The sequence below is a fragment of the Odontesthes bonariensis genome, chromosome 7 (genome assembly GCF_027942865.1).
Source record: "Odontesthes bonariensis isolate fOdoBon6 chromosome 7, fOdoBon6.hap1, whole genome shotgun sequence".
Classification (NCBI taxonomy): Eukaryota; Metazoa; Chordata; class Actinopteri; order Atheriniformes; family Atherinopsidae; genus Odontesthes; species Odontesthes bonariensis.
In genome coordinates, this window is record NC_134512.1 from 15,923,127 (window position 1) to 15,940,837 (window position 17,711).

The following is a 17,711-nucleotide window of genomic DNA, read 5'->3' on the forward strand; positions in this document are numbered from 1 at the left end:
AGTTTTAATCTGTGTGAACTGAACTTTGAACTAGTTCATGTGAAGTGTGAACTGGTACAACGTTGAATAGATGGATATTAACTAACTTTCTGGTGAGCTGAAAAACGTGTTTGGTACACTGTGCCAATGGTTACTTCTGACATTGTGTGTATGGTAGTTGCTTAGGGGATTTTTAGGGGGAGCAGCATTGCACTTTTTTTTCAAGTAAACTCAGCAACTCTAAACAATGTCTAAACAGCATTCCACGGATATTGTTTGAACTTGCCATTTGCACATGTAATAGACAAGAGATGATAGACAATCATGGCATCTGGATAAATTCCACAGAGGGGAAAACGCATTGAGAATTATGAACGAGGTTACCTGCTGGTTTTAGTTTTATATGTATCACATATATTTATACGAACCTGCGAGATTTAAAGAAAGAGTGCAATGCAATAGGATGTCTCCAAACTGACATCTCCACTCCATCCAAGCAGAAAAGAGTAAGATGCAGCAAATGCCATTTGCACTCAGTTTAATTAAATTCTTCTCAATTTTAGTCTTCAAAACAAAACGTCTTCGTGGTACTTATAGAAACAAAGCATTTTACTTTAATAAAAGCACTTGGAAACTGGCAGGATCAGGAAGTCCCCCACTGTCCATCTCAAACGATCTAGATATGCGACACAAGTTTCTGGCAAGTGTCTAGAAAACTTTAAAGCTTCAGGAACATGTATGAGAACAGCTCATAAGTGACTATTGAAAGTCGGTCCATCCTTCCATCCATTTTCTATACCCGCTTAATCCAATTCAGGGTTGCAGGGGGGTGGAGCCTATCCTAGATGCCATTTGGCAAAAGTCAGGGTTCACTCTGAACTGGTCTACTGCAGGGCCAATATAGAGAGAGGCTGGAGTACTTGGAGAGAACCCACACATCCATGGGGAGAACATGCAAACTCTACACAGAAGGCATCAGATTCCAACAGATTCTAACAGGAAACGTTCTTGCTGTGAGGCAAAAGCGCAAACCACCACACCACCCTCCATTGAGAGTCTGCTTTACTCGAAATTTTCCCTTTTCTTGCTGTCAAACCCTGCTCTCACCCACGATGTCACCATATCACAGTTATTTGTTCGACATTAGATATCATCCATGTTGCAGATGGACAATATGACATGTTTTGACCAAAATGATAAGACTGTTCATTTCATAAAACAAGCTTGACACTTATTTTAGTCTTTGTCGGCAGACCAACTTCAGTTTTATAATTGAAGTAATGAAACATTTTGAGAAAAAAATGTTTCACTCTTTGGTGAAGAAAGGTCAATACCCCTTTCATTTCTGTGTCTTTGATAAGAGGCTACTGCCAGAAGCCAGTTTGTTAATCATAAAACAGGAGCGTGGAAACATCCCGACTCCATTTAAACGTGACATTAACTACATATATATATACTTCTAAACTCTCTAACTTATTAAAAATGTCAGCTTGGTTTTTAAGGAGGTTTTGTGTAAGACAATGTTGCGGCTGACCAGACACCAGAAGTACTGGGTGTTATGGAATGTAGATAAAATGTAATATAAGCTTAATTGTAAAATGTAATTTTATCACAACCATGCCAACTGCTGCCCCTGTTTCCACTTTGTTGCCTCTAAAGTGTGCTAAACACCATCTGCTGCCACTCAGCTCCTCTTCTGGGACGCATTTTGCACATTGTGCTTCGCTTTTTGACAAATGCACAAAAAAACACATGCTGACACTCACAGACTTGCAAGCAAACACATATTCTCTGCACCATGCGTGGCCTCACTACTGCCACCGTTGCTATGGTGACTACACTGCATGTTTGAATTAAGCATTACATTACAGCAACACTCTCTCTCCATTTGAGCCTGTCTCTGTTCCTCTCTCTTTCTCTCTTTCTCCATCCTCCTCCATCCCTGCTTCTGCACCACAATGTGCAGGCTGGTGAGGAAATGAAGATGTTTGATATGGACAGTACCCAGGATGGCGTATGTACACCAGATGTGCAGCTGCTGACGACAGCATGATAGTTATGGTCTAGCCATTGGGGCATCTGGAGGATTTGGAGAGCTATCGCTCTACAGTGGTGCATCGAGTGTTAGCTGGTCGATCTCAGACAGAGTGAGCTGATCTAATTCGGTTGTGGAGTATTGTTAGAAAAATTCGCTTGGTTGTAGCATTTAGAGACAGCTGCTGACTGTGGCTTTATGATCACTGTCTGCATGGCTGTATGCTGTTACTGCTGATATTTTTTAAATACATCACTGCAGTATTTGCAGTTTACTGAATAGCAGTGTTTATTTAAAGGTTTTTTTAAGCCTATAACTTTGCATTTTGTTTTGGAACCCAACATTTGCTAGACATGATTTACTGCTTAGACTGGGACGGTAACAGCCCAGTTGCCTTGTGTGCGCTGAAGGATTGGAAGGCTCCCAGGAGCTTTGGTAATGTAAAGTCTGCAGCGCATCATTTTCCTTAGCTGTTAAATTTACTGTCATCTCCTCGTCTGTCGGCCCACATGTCATTATGTCCGCCCTCAAGGAGTTTTTCTCTGTGAGAGGATATGCTTGTGTGTGTGTACCGAAGTGTTGTTTTGCATTTCTGTCTGATGCACATCCACTAAATTTCAGACAGGCAGTATATTAACAGTAAGATGGATGAGTGTCTCCTGCTCTTTTTCCACACACTTTTTACTCACTCTACTTATTAGGGCGGACCAACGATGTTATTCCGTGTTTAATGGAAGGATTCCGAAAGCTAGGGATGCTACGGAGAAGACTTAACCCGTCATTTACCATCAATGGTCTCCTCAACAGAGGAATATTCTTGCAGCACAAAGATTACAAAACTGCTAGTTTTGAAGACAGACTGACAAATTAATAAGTCATCAGGCAAACAGAGAAAAAAAAAACATGAAGAAGTTGAGCTCCAACCGTGGCCTGAACAAGGTCCTGGCTAAGTGTGACGCATCCAGTTCATCCGAATTTGACCAAATCAAAGCAGTGAAGACGGGATGGGCTGGTCGTCTGGGGGATGCCAGGAGGGCACTGAGTCGCAGAGCCAAAGGATTTTCATCCCCCTCAACTTCATCCTCAACACCATGCCTTGTCTCCACAGCTCCCCCACCACCTAAGAGAGCTCCCAGTACCACCCTGACACTTCGCTCCAAGTCCATGACCGCTGAGTTAGAGGAACTGGGTGAGTGCCAGAAAAATTGGCGTGTAAACTCGACACTCTCATCTTACCTCTCTGTCATAATTCTGCTTTCGCTTTATCATTAAAACTCCATGTATCTTCTTTAGTGTAGTCATTGTTTTGGCTTGCTCTTGTCCTTTTCTCTCCTTTGCTGACTCTATCTTTTTCCCACCAAGCTTCTGCTCGAAGGAGAAGAGGAGGTGAGTCTGAGGCAAGAAATTAACACTTCTCTGAGCGTTATCATGATGATTTATCACAGATGTGTCAGAATCAGCAGTGTTGATTAGAAGGGTAGAGCAGAAAAGGGGACCACTTGAAAAACTCTTTTCAACTTCTGTTTTTCCCTTTCTATCTGTCTCTTTTAACTCTTGGGACCCACTAAGAAAATAAAACAGAAATGTATTGAGACAGTTTAGCCATTTTAGCCACAACACCACAAAAGACAAAGGAAGATTTTGCACTATAGTGTAGAGCTACATTTTAGAGATGCCTTTACATTGTTTCCTGTGACCTCCATGTAAGCAATGATGACACAGCATTTTCTATGGTCTTGTGTCTTAGTATTTAGTTCTGGCTCATTTCTTTCTCAACAGAGAGACTAGATGAGATGTTGGCATCGCAGGAATCTATGTTGCGTTCTCAGCCCTCAGAGGTAGATTACAGAGCAGCCACTGTCAAGCAACGCCCTACCAGCAGGAGAATAACACCAGCAGAGATCAGTGTGAGTGCTCCTACACACACAGCATACTGCCAGCAGCACTTTGCATCATGCCGGCATACATGCTAACACCATTTGACATTCAACATACTCCAAAACACATGGCTAACAATACATGCAGCCCTGCGCACATTTACACATTCAAAGCTTTGTGCTCGTTTCTATTTCAACTTTACATGAACGGATTTTACTATAAATAACTACAACTTGTAGGAGTTTTACTGAAGATTCCTTAAAAATGTCTTAAAGTCATTAATTACACAGTTAATTCTGTTTTTGTCCTGTAGTCACTGTTTGAGAGACAAGGAATGACTCTACACGGAGGGCTACATCCAGGAATTGAGAGAGGTCACATACCACTACCAAGGGGTATGTCCCGGACAAAGTCTTTTGGTAAGAAAATCACTTGTGCTTTAATGTGTGTACATTGCATTAAATGTTAAAAATTAAAACTCGATATTTAGAGAAAAAGACTTGGAGAGCAACTTTACAGATCGTTTCAAAAGTAAATATGCACTGTTAATATTCAATAATATTATCAAACAGTTTTTAATCAAAATAGGTACACTCTTAGTAGTAAAGTAAATATTGAACAAATTGTTAAATGGATGTATCCCAGTGTATTTTTCATGCACCTGGTTGTTTGGTATAATGTTGCCCTTCCTTACTAGCTCACTCAAAAAGGTGATCTCTTCACCTCTTCTCATCAGGTGCCACAGAGGAGGATCGATTGTCTGCCCTTGCAGCCGAGCACAGATTTCCCCGCAGTTCTTCTATGACAGACAGCCTCCGAGAACACTCACAGCCTCATCCTATCCCTCCGCCTCCTCAAACGGCACCTCCTCCTCCTCCCTACTATCTGGACACTGGTCCTCCCCCAGCTTTCTGCCCTCCTCCTCCCCCCTCTAGGACCCAGAGTCAGGGCCATGAGCCCGGAGGACGTTCCAGCTTTAAGCCGTCCTCCTTGGACCTGCCTTATGAGGCCGCTCAGCGGCAGGCCACACACATTGAGAGACAGAAGAAAGCCCGCTCAATGATCATCCTGCAGGACTCCTCCCATCTACCTGTAGAACCTACAGAAATTCCCCGTCCCTCCGCTGCTACTCCACCTGAGCGAATTAAAAGGAAGGGTAGGGTTATTGACAACCCTTACGCAAATGTGGGTCAGTTTAGTATTGGACTGTACACGCCCACTAAGCCTCAAAGGAAGAAAAGTCCCCTGGTGAAACAGCTACAGGTAGGTTGCCTGTTGGTGACAGTTTCTGATTTTGCTTTTCATCTTCTTCTTATTTTCTACTCTCATACAGAAAATTCTCTGACCTCAAACATGCGTTTCTTTGTCTGTCTGTAGGTAGAAGATGCACAAGAAAAGGCTAGTTTGGCCTTAGCTGCTGCCCACTCAAGAGAGAGCTCACCCTCAGGACGACACCCACTCACCCATGGGCTCACACACACCAGCCGTGCAGACTACTACCAGCAGCAGCTGATGGCTGAGCGTATGCGTGCCCAAGGTGAGATGATGTTTCAGGGTAAGGGCCCCTTTGCAGCTGCAATTGCTGGAGCAGTGAAAGATCGTGAGCGACGCTTAGAAGAACGGAGGAAATCCACTGTCTTCCTTTCTGTTGGGACCATGGAGGGGGCGTCTACAACTAGCCCCGATGCCCCATCTCTGACTCAGTCTCACTCTATTGATGAAAGGTTGCTGACCCGAGAGTTGGGACAGCTCCCTCCCCCTGCCTTGGCTCTAAGCCCCTCACCTACTGGGACCACTTTTATCCATCCACTTACAGGAAAGCCTCTGGATCCAAATTCACCACTGGCTCTTGCGCTGGCCGCAAGGGAGAGAGCCCTAACTTCCCAGAGTCAGTCCCCAACTAGCAGCCCAGAGCCTCGGACTAAACAAGAGCGAGTAGGCCATGGTGTAATATTCACTGACACTCAGACCAAAGAGTCTCCACATGGAGATAGGGCAACTACATCTCCCCCTTTTTCACCTAAAAGCGCCAAGGCAGCAGGGTTTGGATTAAGATCCTCCCCAACATCTATTTTAGCTCCTCAGCCCACCAAACCTCAATGGGCTACATCAACATCACCTATATCATTCCGCCAAGAGATGGAAGCCAGAATAGAGGAAAGGAAGGAGGAAAAGAGACTAGAGGATAAAAAAAGTATGTTGATCAGTATTTTGGATACATCACAGCAGAAGACGGCAGGGCTAGTTATGGTCCATGCGACCAGTAATGGCCAGGCTGTTGGGATGGGTTCAGAACTTGAACAAACATCTGTGCCTGAATCCTTAGAGGCCAGTAAATCACAGAGCCCACGGACTAAATCTCCCAGTCCCACTATGGCGCAGCCCCAGGCCCAGATCCAGGCCCAGATCCAGGCCCAGATCCAGGCCAAACCCCAGGCCAAACCCCAGGCCCAACCCCAGGTTCTGCCCCAGGTTCTGCCTCAAACTCAGCGTTCTGCCAGTCCTGCACAAGAGAAGAGTCTGGCTCAGGGAAGCTCAGAGGAGGATGTGGATCCCTACACAGTCACCCTGCCCCCTGCCATTTTATTATCCAGTGATGAGGAAACAAGAGAGGAGCTACGAAAGATTGGATTTGTTCCGCCACCAGATGAGTTTGCAAATGGGCTGCTGGCACAGGCACAGTGTATGCCAGTGTCCCCTACTAAACCCTCCATCTCTCCTGCCATCCCAACAACATCCACACCCCAAACTCCCTCAACCCCAACAACCCCAACTGTGACACCCTCCCAGCCTCAGCCTCCCCAGCCACCACCTCCACTCACTGCGACAGCTGTCTCAGGGAAGCCCTCTGACCCTTTGGAGCCCCCATCGGTGGGCGAGTCTGGCTCTGCAGCTGACTCAGGCGTGGAGGAGGCTGACACACGCAGTTCCAGCGAGAGAGAGCGAGACCACCATCTCGAGACCACCAGCACCGTCTCCACAGTTTCCAGCATGTCTACATTGTCTTCAGAAAGCGGCGAGCCTGCTGACACACACACCACGCACACCTCCTATGCCGACGGGCAGACTTTTGTGCTCGACAAGCCGCCAGTGCCTCCTAAGCCTCGTCTCAAGTCCCAGGTAGGAGGCAGTAAAGGGCCCGTCACATTCAGGGACCCTCTACTGAAACAGAGCTCTGACAGCGAGCTGTTATCACAGCAACAGGCTGCTGCCCTGGCTGCTGCTGCAGCTGGAGGAGCTGGGCTCCCCGCAGGTGGTTCTGCCTCAGTGACTGGTCTGGCCCCCACCAAGCCACGCTACCTCTTCCAGCGGAGGTCCAAGCTGTGGGGGGACCCAATAGAGCCCCGAGGGCCAGGGGTGGGGTTAGGTATCGGGAGTTTGGGCAATCTTGGTGGACTGGGACTCGGGCTTGGTGCAGATGAAGGTGCAAAACCATCTGTTATGGGAGAGCTCAGTTCACGTCTACAGCAGCTAAATAAAGACACTAGGTCACTGGGTGAGGAGCCACTGGGAGCATCACTTGATCCGGGGAGGAAGTCACCTGTGGCAGGTGCCAGGTAAGAGAATATCAATCAAAAATTTTCTGCAAAACTGCATTTAAAACTGAGTGAAAGAAACAAGGATAATAGTAATAATATCAGGTTGCATTCTTATGTTTTACTTATGGCAGAAGAAAATGCAAGTGCTCAGCCTCAGTGAGGAGGCATATAAATTGATTGAGGTTGCAAGTTATTAGACACTCTAATTTTAATCTTTTCTCATTTATCAGCACATTATATTACTCCTTGTTTACACCACTTTCTACTATAAAACGTCCTGCTGTATTTCTGTTGGGCATGGCATTCTTGTGTTATATAATATGGAAATTGATATAGAAGCAATTTACTGACATTTTTTTATAACAGTGCAAGGACACTAGAAATGTTGGCATTCGATTGTATAACAATATTTTTGTAACAATATCAAGTTAATGTTAATTGGTTAATATACCAATCTACGTCAACGTTATAAATATGACATAGAGGTTTGACATAAAGAAGTTGGAACACAGCAACTGCAAGGTCATTTAAAGCATCTGAGGCACTGTGAAGATCTGGTGCCAACATGCAACCTGGGTGATTGATCACAAGTGGACAGTGCTAAAAGCAGGTGTAAATATAGGTGCAAAAAAAAGAATTGTCTTGCTAAGGGGCCTTGTCACAGATGTTAGAAGCCAGGATGTGCAAGTTTCGGATTTTCACACAGAGGGCTGTACTATCTTTCTGTTAACCTGGCCAGATGACATGCCGAACACATGACTTATGTTAGGTTCTATTTAAAGTTTTGGACTAAGTCATCAGAAACAGCTTCCAAAAGACCAGGCAAAGTACAAGTGGCATGGTAAGGTTGACGATGAAAAGGCTTATTTGGCTCTCTTTGTTTTTGGCTCTTTGAGCCTAGATAGCAGCCATTTAGAGAAGCATGAGACACATAAAATGGCATTGTTTTTTGTTTCCATATGTAAGAGAACTAAAAGACAAATCTTTATGGGTTTGATGAAGTAAAACTGCTAAAGAAATAGGGCCTACTCTCAATGTGGTGTAGTAACTGTCTGGCTGAAATAAGCTTGTTAATAGTCTACAACTACATTGACCTACCTTACTTAAAGTCCGCCCCTGAAGAGTAGTACGAGGCCTAAATAGCTCTAACATTGTGTTTGCTACAAGTACAAAATTATAGCATTTTAGTATTTTGCTATATAAAAGTGGTATATCAACATTGCAATCCTGATACTAACTACTCCTGTAGGCTGAGGAAAATCCAGCTGTTGGCAAAAGTTGGAAATTAATGTTCTTCCAGTTGAGTTTAGGTCATTTTATTTTTGCATTTTTGCACTGCTTTTTTTATGGATCAGTGATCTGTTAGCCTTTAGCCTTTAATTCACAGTTGTATGGTCTGTATGGCTGCTCTGCTTAAATTTTTGCTTTTTTTTGCTTCGTTAATTTATATATTCTACTGAGGGGCTCAGGTGTGGTGATTTTTTTTACTCAAGCAGCAGCGAAGTACTACATCTGAATATTTGTTTTATTAGCACATTTTGAGATGTACTGTACTTGCATAAATGACTCCAATGGCCCAAACCCCTGACAAATTCTTCATTTAGAGAATGGGCCGTGAAGGGACAAATTTTATTTTCATTTATTTAGTGAGTTAGTTTTTGTTCAGTCTGCCCCTGCCCAGAGCTCTCCACTTGTGATTGGATCACCCAGGATGCATAAAATACCAGGTCTGAACAGCCTCTGAGGCACAATGGTGTTTTTGTTTTTGGGGTTTTCTTACAATACAATGAATTCCTCTATATTTCTGCAGATGTGATGACACCGAAGAAAATAAACCTTTCGGTTATAGACCCTAGGGTAAACCAAATTTTTATTTTTTAATTTGCTTATTCATAACAAGCCTATGAACTCAGCCCACTGAAATATAACTACCCTTTTTATACCTCTCCTCTAATGTGTTTTCTTTTGAATATCATTTGTTACCCTGTTTGCATCATCAGATTCCTTCATTGTTAACACAGTCTTTCAGAGCAGAACTGAAAGTACTATGCTTTGAAGAAATTAGTAGTTTTAGAGATACTGTAGTTATATCATTCATTGCTCCAGTGTAAGTCGAAGGTGCTTCTTGTTTCCATAGTTACAGCCATTCTCCCTGGCCTCCTGACAAATGTTTTTCATTGTTAACGGCAGACAGTAATAGTCAAAAAGTTCAAATTGAGCAACTTAATTTTACATGTATTGCGTGTGTTTGTGTGTGTGTGTATAATAGATCGACTACTGGTGCAAACAAGGTAACATGAAATACTTTCCTCATATCTTACACTCTGTCATGTTTCAGCTCTAACCTGTAACTGTGCTCGTACCTACCTCCCTGCGTTTCCTGTAGTCGCTGTTCAAATAATACACAATACATCCTCAGATCCACAGCCCTTTGCAGTCAACACTGATTGGAACTTGATAAGAACAGGAACAACAGTTTTCTTGTTATCACCATCCTACATTGTGAAGTAATCAGTGATGACACCAAATATTTAAGGATGTATTTTAAGACGTATTTGAACATGACTGAACTATAATGGTGTGTTATGTTAACAATGTTAAAACAATCCTCCCATGCATTTCCAGCCTTTTTAATGACTAAAGTACAAACCAAAACACTGACTGTCAAAAGTCCTCAGTGTCAAATGAAGTAATTGTCAAACAAGTGGTGGGAGCTTCTCTTTTAATCTTCTTTATATTTGCTTTTGGTGTAAAACAGCCTGTTTATGGCTTGGCAGATTGGACGTTAACACCTGATTTTTGAAGGATAATTCTTGTTTTAGATTTAGAAGATGTCATAATAAGCCTTTCGGCCCTCACATCAGCAAGAGGGGTGTCACAACTACACAGCAAACAGTCTTTCTGGAATTAATCAGCATAGCTGTACTAGTTTTTGCTGTTTCAATGTAGCATTGATTTTAGAAATATTTTGTGACTGTTGTCCTAGAAATGAATGGTTTTGTGTTTGCAAATGTTTTCTGCTGCTCCTTTAGTTTATTATTAGTTGGTAATTTGCTAACACAATGGTTTGGGTTCAAAGCTCACTGATTCCAACAGTACACCATTAATTCACAAATACAAAACTACCTGTCATCCATATACAGTAGCTGGGACCCATCAGGATAGACACACAACGTCTTATTGTTTCTAGGATCCAGAAGCTCCAATGCCAACCTCCCACTGTCAGAAACAACAATGAACACTCAGGGGTGCTGTATCAATACCTGGATAGGTCACTGCTACGTGGATGGCAGGTGTTTTTTTTTTTTGTCTTGTAGTTTTTTGCAATGGGATGTTGGCATTCAATCTTCTGGGTCCTCTGTGTTTTGGGTGGGACCCCCAGGATGTGGTTTGTTATCGTGCATTGTTTCAATGCTTGATCTGTTTGGGGTCTGAAGGGTTCTCTGTTGTGTTCCTGGAGCCGGGGCCCAATGTCTTGCTGGGTAAAGGCCGCTACTGTCAGTCGGAGTCCTGTTGTTGTGGTGGGGAGGTGCTTGGTTTGCAACCACACTGAGTGACTCCTGTAAAGTAGCATCGGTATTAATTTCAGGATCATGTTTCTCAGCAGAATGTTGTATTGTAACAAAATCTTCAATGTTATTCACCTTACCTGTCAGCGGTTTTAATGTTGTGGCTGACATAACGATGACAGGAATCATTTCCGAGTGGGTGAAATATAACCATCGGTCATTGATTTTTTATTTTTTTTATTTTTTTTTTTACCACAATAGCCAATGTGGATGGGAAAGGTTAACATGATATTTCAAACACAACAAATCATACAACACCCAATTCTTTTGGGCTTACCTTCCCACCATCTCCATCCTGACAGTTAATTCCTTTGGCTGTGACAAAGATAATCATGCACAACATTATTCCCCTTTCTGCCTCTCTGCATCTGCATTTTGTTACTTGTCACCTACTGGAGCATTTCATGTACAGCGTCGGCATCCCAGCACTCTTAGTTAGAATGTTCTTGCATCATGTATTCCATCCACTTTGTCCCCCTTCAAAAACCCCACTACTGTATTTTGTCTCTCTTGTGTCCACCACTGTATATGATGGCTTTTGGTGGTTTAAATAATTGTGGTTCTCATTTAGTTTTGTTTGTTTTCCTTGGTTTTCTATTCTTTGTTGTTTATGTAAACTGCATAACTTTGTTTTGTTTTCCAGTGTTTGTGTTGAAGATGGCCATGATCCCTGACTCTTACTTAGTGTACATGATATGTTCCTTAAACCATGATGAAGCAGAACACAATTTCTATTTCTTGAAGACAAACTACATGCATGCATATATCCATTGTACGCCAAGTAGTGCAGCACATACAGATGCTAGTATTGCCATGTATGTGCAAGTATAGAAATTCTTTAGTTCCTTTAAAAAATTGGAACAAAAGCAACTCCAAAAGTCAAGAGACATGTGCCCTCCCTTTATTTGTTTCTTTATGAGTTTGTTTTTCTTTGTGCAGTGTTTTATATGTGAATAGTGTGCTCATTTCTCTCTCATGTAGCCCACTGGTCAGACCTTCCCGTGCTGAAGCCTACTCTGCTGTCTTTGTCATGCTAAACATCAGCAACACAAGCTCACAAATGCACACACACACATATACATATACATATGTATATATATATATATATATATATACACACACACACACATAAAGCATGTCCGAGAAAGCAGAGCAGGCCGAAGCAGATACTAAGTCTGGTTGGCAGGCTGCGTCTCATGGAGTGATGCTAACATTCTCTCCCATTGCTCTCTCTCTGCTCACCTTGCATGCTCCGCCCTGCTGCTCTGATCTGATTGGTCTAGAACTGACTGTGCGCCCAGGAGGGCAGGACGACTGTGTAAGTGCGCATGGAGCTCATCTCATATCTGTTGGCTCCCTGCAGTCTGATCATTTTTTTCCCAGTCTGTGTGCTGCTTAGCTACTTTTGTTCCTTTATGCTCTTTAGTTTAGATATCATCCATTTCAACACACAAGCGATAATGGGTAACTCTTGCTAACATGCATGACTAAAACAGACACTTCTGCTGTAACTCTTTGTCACATTTAGATCCAACTTCCCTCATTCTGCTTCTTTTCACCACAGTAGACAAAAGTCTCATGTTAGCCTTAATCTCTAATGCATTCCTCTTTTGTACCACTCTTCCTTCCATTAGATCAGTAGTATACTCACATCCAAGACACAATTTATGCCTCTACCATTTTCTCAACAATGTGCGGGTGTGTAAATGTGGAAAAATCATCATTTATTGGTGGCATGAAAGAAACTGGAGTAATGAGTCGTGCTGAGCATCACATATCTTCTACTAAAGAATGTCACTTTTGTTAAAACCATTGTTTTTACTCAGGCTACAATTGATAAGATTGGGTTGGTTGGTGACTGTTCCCATGATGGCTATCATACTGCACTTAATTAAGTCTGAGCAGTGCCTCCAACAAGCATTTATCCAATTAAATTAGGACAAAGAGAAACAGTACCCATATTGGAACAGGTTTTCAATGTGCGTCGTAATCCTTGACCATACAGTAAATATTTTCAGTATGTGATTTTTCTTTTATTAGGAGAGATGCTAAAAAGTAAATATAAAGTTCTACTTTTGGATCAGTCTTCTGTGTCTGAATGTATGTATGAGTGTGTGTGTGTGCACAGGTGTATTTTTGTATGTTTGTACTTGAATTCAGTGCCCTAAGTTTAGTACTATCCAGAGTTTCAATTTAAACCAGAATAGGTCAGTGGGATATTTCATTTTTTGATGGGTTTTTTTGGCGCTTGCATTTGTTGGTCACAGAGAAGCATTTTAGTGAGGCAGACTTAACAGGAAGTAACTTATTCATAACTTCTTCATGTGGAAAATATACAAATAAATAAATCATTATTCAGTTTACTAAATAATCTCTTAAAGTCTTCAATGTCATCAGTATATTCAGCTTTCTGCTTTTATCTTCTTGGAATGTGCAACTAGTTAGATCTAACAACTATTAACCTTTGTTGTCACCAGTTTTAGCAAATAACCCAATACTCTCTTCCTTCTACTTTTTTTCACCTTCATCTTATTCGTTAACATTCCTAAAACTGTTTCTCTCTGTGTCTCCACCAGACTTTTCAGCAGCCTAGGTGAGCTCCACACCATTTCTCAGAGAAGCTATGGAACCACATACACCATTCGCCCTGGCAGCCGTTACCCTGTAACCAGACGCACCCCCAGTCCAGGCTCAGGCTCGCCTGATCGGGGCGACCCCCTTGGACGATTCTCGGGCTACGGCATGCCCTCTTCACCAACTACACCACCACAAACCATCCTTAAGTCCTCTAGTCTCAGTTTACCGCAGGAGCCTAAAGAGGTACGCTTTGTAATGAGGAGCTCCAGCGCCCGTTCCCGCTCTCGTTCCCCATCACCTTCCCATTCTCCTGGGTTGAGCTCACCGCTTTTAGCTCTCCGGCCTTTCCATCAAAAACCACTCCACCTTTGGAACAAATATGACGTTGGAGACTGGCTGGAGAGCATCAATCTGGGGGAGCACAGAGCAGGCTTTCAGGAACATGAGATCGAAGGCTCTCACCTCCCAGCTCTAACCAAGGATGACTTTGCAGAGTTAGGAGTGACACGAGTCGGGCACCGTATGAACATCGAACGAGCACTAAAACAGCTGCTAGAGAGCTGACCCCTGCCCATGAGACAGAGCAACAGAGAGATATGAAGACAGACTGGTGCAGAGCTGATGAAGATGTGAAAAACCATAGGGACCCCTCCTCTTTTACTCTGGCTGCTTTTATGTTCTGTATTAAATATGTTCACCTGTGGTCCGTAGCGACACTTCACACCCTGCACTTGGCCTCTGCTCAGCCATTACTTTATGGCTTGCAGCCTATTAGATCAGATCTCAAAATGATATCTGGTCTTTTTTTTGCTGAGAAGAACCCACATGAGCTCCAATTAGATCCTTTGATTTGTGAAAAGTTCAGTTATTTCCTTAGTAACACCCACACTTTTTACTATTTCCTCTCTACCTCTCTCCACCCTTGTATCTTGCAGTTTGAGTAAAGGAGGAGGAACAAAAACATTTTTGGTTCCAAACAGAAAGCTAAGTTGCCTTTCAAAGCATTTCTATAGAAATTAACAATGATGAACACACAGCTCTGAAAAGGTTTGTCTTCTGTATACCTGCTGTCATTTTTAAACCGAAGACTTTAGAGCCCAGAGGTGGAGCTCCTCGAAGTGAACGATGAGAGAAAACCCCTCTGCCTTGGTACCCAGAGTGTGCTATCTATTATATTTGGAGAATGTTTAACCAACACTCGTGGCTTTTTTCATAATCAATTTTTTTGGTTTTCCAAAGGGAATATTATATGAATATATATAAAAGTATTATATAAAATAATATATATATATGTAACAAATATAGCTTTCAGAAGAAAAGACAATGTTGCAAAGATGAAATGTAATAAATTAATCTGCGCCTGTTTTTTTTTGTTTTTTAGTATAGAAAGCAGAGAAATCTTTAAATCTATTACACCTATAGTTTATTCACTTCTACCAGTTTTATACACACACTCACACACACACATATACATATATATTTGTATATATATATATATATATATATATATATATATATATATATATATATATATATATATATATATATATATATATATATATATATATATATAAATATATATGTACATCCATACATACATATATGTATATATATATATACATATGTGTATGTATGTATGTATAATAAAAAAGTTGATAAATACAAAAATGAACATTTTGTCATACGTACATAATGTTCCTCCTGGTTACCCTTTCTGGAACCATAGCATGATGAGTTAAATCATGTTTTGGACGAATTGTTGTCTGTTTTTATTTTCTTACAGTCTTCCGTCATACTAAAGGGCATCCCAAAATGTGAGGCTAAGACCCCAGCTGACACCCATCCCTCCTGCCTTAGCTACAGATCTCCTTATCTTCAATTTGAATAGCATTCTGTGAGGGCCACTATTGAGCCAGGTAATTTGTTAAAAGGCAGCTCCCTATTGTAGGTCTGTTTATAACTCAGGGATGGAAGTTTGAGGCACTCGCAGAAATAGGTTGGCGGCTATACTACCTGTTTAAATTATTATGTTCAAGTACAACCAAACACCACATTCTGAAAATTTGCTAGAGAGCTAGTAAAAATTCCATCCCTGCGACCCCTGATAATGCTTCTCTGACCACGTGTTACAAGGTTTGGTATTGAAACCGTCAGATAACATAAATCTTTATCAAGAGTCTGAAATGCCACTGCAGGCCGTGTGTAGATCTTCAGGCTTGTGGGGATGGGAAAGCTTATATAAGGTCTTAAAGAAGATTCAGTATTTTACAACCTGACAGTGCAGCTGCCTCCCTTTGTCTCTACCATTGTCTTAGTGAGTGAAATATCAACAAATGGTGGCAGCCAAAGCTCTTAGAATGAGAGGTTGTAATAAGGTAATAAAACCAAACAAAAACTGAATTTTCCTTCGACAATACGAATCTACAATTGTACTCCTGAGCAGCTTCTGCTGGCAGTGAGAAACAGTGAGTTTTATTCACGCAACAACAACAAAAAGCGTTTTGGCATAGCTGCTTGCTGACAGCGTGCCGAGAAATGTCTATTATCACTAAAAACCTCTGCTCATCAGCAGCAATTCGTCAGAATGCCAAGGCTCTTTCTCTTGGCGAAAACTTGCGTGCACCTTTCCTCTCTTTTTTCTGTTGGCAGTTTGGTAAAGGGGGAGGTGAATAAATCATTACATCTGGGTTGTAGGAATAGCACTCACTGCCTCACTGTGACCTCACTGAATATTTTACTTTTGACTCCGGTGTTCTCCTCAGATTCATGTGAACCTTTTCGTTCTATTGTTCTTTTGTTGTTGCTGATTTGTTACCCTCGGCCACTGTGGGTAGATTTTGTAGCGTGTGGAACATGATCTTTCACTCATTTGAATTTTAGAGTGACAGAAAGAAGAAAAGAAAAAAAGACCTGTCCAATCTAAACATACCTACACTTGTAAAAAAAAAAGAACAATCTACAAATATTTGCTTTTTTATTCACAAGCAATGTATATATGATAGATTTCATATAAATTTTTGAAGAACTAAAAATATATAGATCTATATATGAATGTTTGGCATATATGCATAGTTAACCACCTGTGGAAAGGTGAGCAGATTTTATTCTTTCTATGAACTCTTGAACTTTTGAACTTCTGAACTATGAACTAGGGGAAGATTTGCACAAAACAAGGTGACAAGGTGCTAACATAAAAGCCACCCATCATCCAAGCGCATGTGTGCATCTGGATTCCCTGAATCTCTCTGTGTGGCTGTTCCTCTTCACCGTGTGTTTAACTGCGTGTGTATGTATCCAAATGCTTGATTCCATTTCTGTGTATTTGTTTGGGAGCGAGACATTGAGAATGGATGTGACAGGGAGAGTGCAGTAAATTGTTAGGGTTTACATCTCTGGAGTTAGTCCACTATAGCCTTACTGTACCATCAGATTGCCGGCAGTGGCTGTGTCACACAAATATACACACACACACACACACACACACAAAGCAGAAAAATGCACACATGGATTTATCTTCAGAATTTAAGCTCGTTGTTCTGCTTCTTTGTTTTGTACCGAGTAATGTCTTCAAAAAATGGACTGTTCTGCCTGAGAGGGAGAGACAGACAGAGAGAGATCAGCACGAAGTATTCACAAAAACAGCCACATTTAATATTGCAAGACAAAAACAACTCACCTTGTTACTGTGTCGGTACAGCTTATACCATGTCTCTGTTTTCTACACTCATTCTCAGATGACATTGGCCCTCCTTACCCTCCACTCTGTCTGGCAGCACTCCTTTTTCCTTTTTCAGACCTTCAGTTTCTGAGTTTTGGATATGCTGTATGAGTTGATCCGGTGAGGAACAAACAACACAAAAGGAAAAAAATGTGCCAAAAAGTAACTTAACTTTTAAATGTATACTTGTCTTTGCTTTAGGACCATCTTAGTTGCAGCGCTCTTGAGCTGTTAGATATGACAATATGGTGCCATCTCCTGGAAATCTTGAGAACATTTGTTAGATCCTTCTGTATTTCCATATAGGTGGATGTAAAATTATTACTTTGTAAAGAAGCAGGCGATATACATATATATAGATATATCTATATATCTATATATAGATATATAGATATAAGTATATATATTGTCTGTGT

General features: G+C 41.7%; 1 protein-coding gene across 6 annotated transcripts in view; it reads left to right on the forward strand.

The window, feature by feature from the left end:
* shank3a (SH3 and multiple ankyrin repeat domains 3a) overlaps positions 1 to 15,036 on the forward strand; it is a 161,307-nt gene extending 146,271 nt beyond the window's left edge. Inside the window, exons 18-26 of one of the 6 annotated variants that reach the window (XM_075469687.1) lie at positions 3,123 to 3,203; positions 3,377 to 3,400; positions 3,794 to 3,921; positions 4,206 to 4,311; positions 4,629 to 5,155; positions 5,270 to 7,449; positions 9,242 to 9,288; positions 12,284 to 12,318; positions 13,577 to 13,631. In XM_075469687.1, the coding sequence (XP_075325802.1) occupies positions 3,123 to 3,203; positions 3,377 to 3,400; positions 3,794 to 3,921; positions 4,206 to 4,311; positions 4,629 to 5,155; positions 5,270 to 7,449; positions 9,242 to 9,287 (3,092 nt within the window). In that variant the 3' untranslated portion in view covers position 9,288; positions 12,284 to 12,318; positions 13,577 to 13,631. The other 5 variants (XM_075469689.1, XM_075469686.1, XM_075469684.1 and 2 more) reach the window with 5 other exon arrangements.
* The last annotated feature ends 2,675 nt before the right edge of the window (positions 15,037 to 17,711 follow it).